We start from the raw sequence: 7167 nt of genomic DNA on the forward strand, positions 1-7167 counted from the left end.
TTTTTGGTAAATATGATGAGCTTTATTTAATGGATATCTATGAATGTTGTATTTATGGGGATTGATTTTTCCATCCAAAAAGGTCTAGAGGAGCGGCTTGTTGCCTGCTTGCCTTCTATTTACGTGTAAGTAATTTTATATATTTATATATATATATATATATATATATATATATATTAATAAAAAAATTGCTTTTGTTAAATATGATGAACTTTATTTATGTTTTTATTGAATCATACAACTTTGTTTTTGTTGAATTTCAATATATTTTTTTTATAGAAATGAAATGTATGAATATAATTATGTTTTGGCAAAAAGAAAGAAATGAATGTGATGAGCTTTTGTTGTAAAATTTTAGGTAATTACAAAAATCATTAAAAAAAAAAAAGAATGTTATCCATATGGATACTCGAGGATACCTTAAAATCCATGGATTACCTGTTTAACAGATATTCGCGCAGATATGGAGAGGACACGGATATCGTATTCATCCAATGAGATGGACACATATATCATATTATTCGCGCCCGTGGATATTCATATACATCCCTAGGTAGATGCATGATTGTGCAAGAAGAATACAAATGACGAACTTCACATCTCGTCATATCACATTTTAGGTAGAAAATGTTATCTCCTAAATCAAGAGAGATCAATATAGCTAGTTGTTAGATGATAAACTTGATTTGGTCCATTGGACTAATCAAGTGTTAGGCCCAATTAGAAAATAAATGGTGTAGCCCATAGAAAGTTCTAGAGTCATGTAGAACTAGGTTGGTAGAAATATCATTGAGAGAAGTGTGTAAAACTCTCATGCATGTAGTTGAGAGAAGTGTGTAGAACTCTCTCTTGAAGTATGTAGAACTTTCTATTGAAGTGTGTAGAGAGTTATCCTAGGATGTGTCTAGAACTCTCTCTTAGAGACTATAAAAAGGAGAGAGCTTGTCATTTGTAAATCAAGTAAGAAAACTAGAATCAAAGTATCCTCTCAAGAAATAAAAAAATAGTTATTCTCCTCTCAAATATTCTCTTATCCTAAATTTCTCACAAAGTTATCACTATAACCTTCTCCATTTCCAACACTAGCTAGCAAGTAATCGAGATTGTAATTTGCTTAGTTCAAGTGTGAGTGGTTATTTCTACATCAACTATGAATGAGAAAAATGTTGGATATAGAAGAGATGTGACCCAAATCTAATGTCTTAACATTTTTTATGAAGATAGTGTCAATCTCTTAGAGGTTAATTATAGACACTTAACTCATTGTTGCTCTTGTTGCCCTCCAACAAATGATATCAGAATGAGGTGTGTCAAAAGTTTTCTCATATGGTAGTTATGTGGTGTGTTTCATTTGTAATAACAAGTGCAATTATAGGATGTGGAAAATCACACTTGAGATAAAGATTGTTGGATTTAAGTTTGAATGACTAATCTCAAATCGTCTATATGAATTGACAAAATGATAGAGATACAAGAAAGATTACCCATATACTTAATCATTAAAATTTTGAGTGGAGAAGTGATGTCTATCTTTCTTATGGTTTGTGAACATTTGTTGTTGTATAGAGCGCTTCTTCAAACTCCTCAACATAATTCACCATTTGTAATTCACACGATTTAGCGTAATTTCCATTTAATTAATAATATAATACTCCGTCCGACCTTGAAGATAAAAGAAGATTTTTTTTCAAATTCATTGAGTAAATGATGTATATGATCTATATTCAAGATCAGAGGGAGTAATACCTATTCAAATTTCAGTCAATAAGAAATGTATTAAAAAGAATATGTTAAAAAATATTCCTCTTAAAATATGGATGTATGATTAGTATTCAGTTTAATTTCCCGCGGGTGCAGTGCAGTCATAGTTATGAATGAAGTGGATGGAAATGTGTGCCATTTTGTTTATTGAATCCTTGATGAGAGTTAGACATATTCTGCAAATGAAAAGGAAAAGAAACAAAAAGAAAAGAAAAAGGTAAGAATGTTAGGCAATGACGTCACTACATGGGGGGACAACTATGAAGCCATGCGCAATTTGATTTGCGGTCCTTCCTTCCTTACTCTTTTCTTTTATTTATTCTTTATAATTAATCCCCTCACACACTCCTATCAGAAAATTCTTCTCTCTTCTCTCTCTTCTCTCTCACCATCTCTCTCTTCTTCTTCAACTCAAACCTAGCTCCTTGATCATTTTGTCTACTTCTTCTCTTCACTGCAGTACTTTTCTTCTTTAAACTAGTAAAATTTCTCATCAGGTGAGCTTATAACACTAGCTACTAGCTAGTAGTATAATTATATACTATAAAGTCCATCAACATATATATGTTCTTCTGCAAAATTTCCTTAACCTAGGTTCATGCATGCATGTTTTTCTTTCCCAATTAATTCACCCAACACAGAATTGTAGTAATTTCCTATAACAAGTAAGAAACAAACCATACAAGTCTTTTGTAAACTACAATTAATACATGTAACATTTTTTTCATCTTTCATTTCTATACTATAGGTTTATATCCACATTTTTCATATCTGTATGTTGTTGAGTTTGAATGAAATTTACCAAAGTTATAAGAAGGCTGCACCTGCACAGTCTCTGAACATAGTATTAGGTTTAGAGAAAGTATAGCCATAAAAGTAGTAGCAAAAACATTTATCTCAAAATCCGTTAAGGAGAATGAGTCAGTTGAGATGTGACATGAAAATTCTGGACAAAAAGACAATAAAGTCAGAGTAGAGTCCCAGTTTCTGCAATGAGAAGAACCAAGACTGTAATGTCTTCATCTAAACAAGCACTATATTCCTCTACTTTTTCTCATCCTTTGCTTTTCATCCAATAAAACGTTTCCTCTCTTTTTGTCCCTTCACTTTTTTCTCTCTTTCCACAAAACGCGTGCCCGTTTTACTATGATTACGTCACTCCCATCCTTATTAACCTAGTAATGAGTATTTTATTGTCCTTAAGTCAGAAACCTAAGCATGCATTCTCTTGTTTCTCTGAAAAATTAGCACATTCTGTTTCCTTAAAAAGTAGTTTTTGATTGTTTTATACTTGTCATTAACTGGTTAGTTAATTAATTAACTTATCTAGGTATTTTTAATAATTTATGAAATATAGTAAGGCCTAATAATAATGAATGGTAATGTGGAATGGGGAACCCCGTTTGTTGATGAATCATAATTCCCACCACCATTCACTAACACAAGACAACATCATTAGCACAACCCTATACATGTCCGTTTCTTATATACCCTTGCTTGCTTCATCAAACTCAAGCCCTACCCTATGCCAAGACTCTTGTTTTTTTTTTTTTACCTTATCAAAACCAAACTCTCATCATAATCATTTGTTTTTCTTCTCTCTCTAACAAAGAATATATATCATTGTTTCTGAAATTATATAGTTTTGTTTTATAACACGCGCTTATAGTTAATTTATTTTTCCAATTTATTAATATAGTGAGTGTTGCTCACCACCAAATGACCTTATGATTATCTCTGATAACACTTGTCACCTTTTTACTAAAACACTTTATATTAATATTTCTTTTCACTCTTTTCACTAGAGTTATTATCTTCTCTCTCTCATATATAGTATATATGTATTGATATTAACACTCACATACATCACATCCTGTTTGGTTATAATTCAAACATGATGAAGAAAGTCATCAAAAGTGAGTGTGGTGGTGGGTATTAATGGTGGTGGTGAATTTGATGCAGCACCAGTAATTTTCTATCATGGAGTCCATGGAGTCATGTGTCCCACCAGGGTTTCGGTTCCACCCAACTGATGAAGAACTTGTTGGCTATTATCTCAGAAAGAAAATTGCTTCTCAGAAAATTGACCTTGATGTTATCAGAGAGATCGATCTTTATCGTATTGAACCATGGGATCTTCAAGGTATACACACATATACATACAAATACTTTTCTCCCCCTCTTTTCCCTAACAAAATATTAGGGTTTTGAAGATCTAATATATATGACCATATATAGTTGAAATGCAATTTAGAACTATGATAGTAATTAACCATGATTGATCTGTATTCATTTTTTGTTTTTGTCTATAAAAGTTAAATAATTATGTGAATGAAATGGCAGAGAGATGCAGGATCGGGTATGAAGAGCAGAATGAGTGGTATTTTTTCAGCCATAAAGATAAAAAGTATCCAACAGGGACAAGAACTAACAGAGCTACCATGGCTGGGTTTTGGAAAGCTACAGGAAGAGATAAAGCAGTTTATGATAAGATGAAACTAATTGGGATGAGGAAGACTCTAGTTTTCTACAAAGGAAGAGCCCCTAATGGACAGAAATCTGATTGGATCATGCATGAATATAGGCTTGAATCTGATGAAAATGGACCTCCACAGGTAACTAATCAACCATATAATACTTATATCCTTCTATTCCTAACATTATCATATATTTTTTCATAATAAATTCGAGTAGTTTTCAACTTTTAAATATTATCTTATAGAGTAGTTCTTGACTTATCTATGAAATGTCAAAGGTCACCTGAATGGTAAGAGTTTGATCTTATAATCTCTAGCGGCGGAGTTTAATTAAATTCTTTTGAAAACTATTAATTAAAAACCATGTATGTAACTACTAATTATATCTCAAATTAAAAATTTGTAAAATGATTATTTGTGTCATTTTAATAAAGAGTGTCCTCGTTAGTTTAGCTCAGTTGATAAAGACAATACATAATATATGTAAGGTCAGAGTTCAAATCCCGACCATAGAAAAAAGAGTAGTTCACGACTTCATTCTCTTTTATTTTCTTTTTGCATTTTTCTATGTAGTCATGCTAGTTTGATCTTTATGTAGTTATTACTGTCTGGCTAGTGCTTCAATGTGATGTCACTGCTACTTATTCTAAATGCAGATCGTGCAAACTTTCTTTTCTCTATTACTCACTTTCACTTTTTTCCTAGACCACTATAATCTAAATGTTCAACAAGGCACGTACACGCTTTCTTCAAACATAACAACAAGTCAAAAGTCATTCTTTCAACAGCTAATAATTAATCTTCTTTCATTCCCTTCCTTTTATGCTTACACACTTTTGTTTACATTTTGATTGTCAAAGGTAAACATCAATGCAATTAATTAGTTGACTACATATACAACCTACTACTACCTCTCACCAAACTGATGGAAAATTATGCAAAAGCAAAAGGGACAGCAAAACACATTAAAATAGAAAAAAATAAAAGCAAAAGGAGTAACTATTTTTTTCCTCTTTTGCAATATAAAGCAACTCTAGTCAACTCAAAGTCAAACCTAATACATATCAACAAAAGAAGATGACTGTGTCAACCGTCATTAACACATACAATTAACACTCTTTTTTAATGTACTCATTCATATTACTTGAACTTGAGTGTTGACTATGCCTCATAGTTACAGATAAACGGGTAGACCCAAAAAGACCTAAACTTTTATTCGTAATAAAAGTAAACTCCAGCAACTTTGCAGTCGGAAACATAGGTATTTTGGTCAAACTTTGTCATCAAACATTTTGTACTTTTCTCTGTACGTTTTCACTGCTTATTTATTCTTTTAAATCAGAATTGTTGTTCATACATAATTTTATACATCGTTCTGGAAATAAGTCTATTATAAATCTATAGAGACTCAAGTGAATCTCAACCAATAAAAAGATGGTGTGTGGAAAAATATTCTCAAAAGAAGTGACCTAGATTCCCTACGTACGGTCATAGAGAATTCCATAAACATACAATCAGTGCATTTGAGGCCGATCATTTTATTGACATTAGACGGTAGATTTGAAATTCGCTAAATATATTTATGCAGACACTATTTAATAGTAGAGAATCCATCTTTCCTCAAGTTTCATACTTAATTAAACTATATGTTTTGTACAGGAGGAAGGATGGGTAGTGTGTAGAGCATTTAAGAAAAGAACAACAAACAGCCAAAGTACAAAAAGTACTATTGAAGGATGGGACACAAGCTACTTCTATGAAGAAGCTGCAAGTAGGGTCAACAATTCCATTGTGGATCCAATTGATCAACTAATCTCAAGGCAACCTCAAAGCTATTTATCCCAAAGTTATAACATGTGTAAGCAAGAGATAGAAGCATGCATGCATGCAGAACAATTTTTGCAGCTTCCTCAGCTTGAAAGTCCTTCATTGCCATTAGTAAAGAGGCCAAGCACAATGTCTCTAGTATCGGACAATAATAACGATGACATTAACGACCAAAACAGGTTGCTATTATTATCGAACAACAACGATAATATTACTACAAATACAGTTACTGATTGGAGAGCTCTTGATAAGTTTGTGGCTTCTCAACTGAGTCATGAAGTTGAAACTGATCAAGGAGTGTTGTTGTCAAGTTTTGGAACAAATAATAACCCTAGCTCGGACATGGCATTGATGTTACTGCAGCAGGGTAATAGGGATGAAGAGAACAAGTTAAGTCCATTTTTGAATGCAAGTTCAGATTGCAGTGATATTGGGATATGCGTATTTGAAAAATGAAGCAAGAAGAAATTAACTACCATTTTATTTGTACTAGTACTAGTAGTATAGTACTATATAATATAAATGTTCCATGGATATATATTATATATGTTGAGATGAGACATATTATATATTTTTGTAAAAATATGCGTGGAAGAATTAAAATCTCTCTGCCCTTGAATGAGTGCAAATTGAGATGCATGCGTCAAAATGGCTCTTGAATCTAGATAGAATTTTATCCTATTTTAAGTTGTTGCAAATTAAGCAGGTGCATTATTCTTATGCCATAGTAGATATATAAAATGAGTCCGTATAGGCTCTGCAGGTGCATTTTATACATATCGAAATTACGTACAGGCTGTATTATTCATTTTCTGCTGACAAAAATAAATTGAACCTTCTTATAATCTTTGCCACTTCTGATCTTTAAGCATGCATATTTTTTATTATTGTATAATTGATCTGCATTAATCTTTTTTACAAGATACTACTTGCTTTCATAGGGGTGCATAATGAAGGTAGGGAAAAATGTCAACATATCATTATTGTGATAAATGTATATTGTACTCCCTCTGACCCATATTATAAGCGGAAAAAAAAATCACACGTATTAAGAAAACTAAAACATAGTACTAGTTTGTAACATAGTTTTTTGTTTATCTTT

At 31.9% G+C, this 7167-nt stretch overlaps 1 protein-coding gene across 2 annotated transcripts; it reads left to right on the forward strand.

The window, feature by feature from the left end:
• Positions 1–2086: 2086 nt before the first annotated feature.
• On the forward strand, positions 2087–6763 carry LOC146920095 (NAC domain-containing protein 37-like). Of its 2 annotated transcripts, XM_085713465.1 has the most exons (4): positions 2087–2258; positions 3724–3904; positions 4105–4376; positions 5898–6763. In XM_085713465.1, the coding sequence occupies exons 2-4, from the start codon at positions 3742–3744 to the stop codon at positions 6519–6521; spliced, it is 1059 nt and encodes a 352-aa protein (XP_085569591.1). In that variant the 5' UTR covers positions 2087–2258; positions 3724–3741; the 3' UTR covers positions 6522–6763. The 2 variants fall into 2 exon arrangements, with proteins under 2 accessions (XP_085569591.1, XP_085569590.1); XM_085713464.1 differs by lacking the exon at positions 2087–2258 and having other exon boundaries at positions 2675–3904.
• The last annotated feature ends 404 nt before the right edge of the window (positions 6764–7167 follow it).

The sequence above is a fragment of the Medicago sativa genome, chromosome 5 (genome assembly GCF_051527215.1).
Source record: "Medicago sativa cultivar Bolivia chromosome 5, Bolivia_mono, whole genome shotgun sequence".
NCBI classification, from domain to species: Eukaryota; Viridiplantae; Streptophyta; class Magnoliopsida; order Fabales; family Fabaceae; genus Medicago; species Medicago sativa.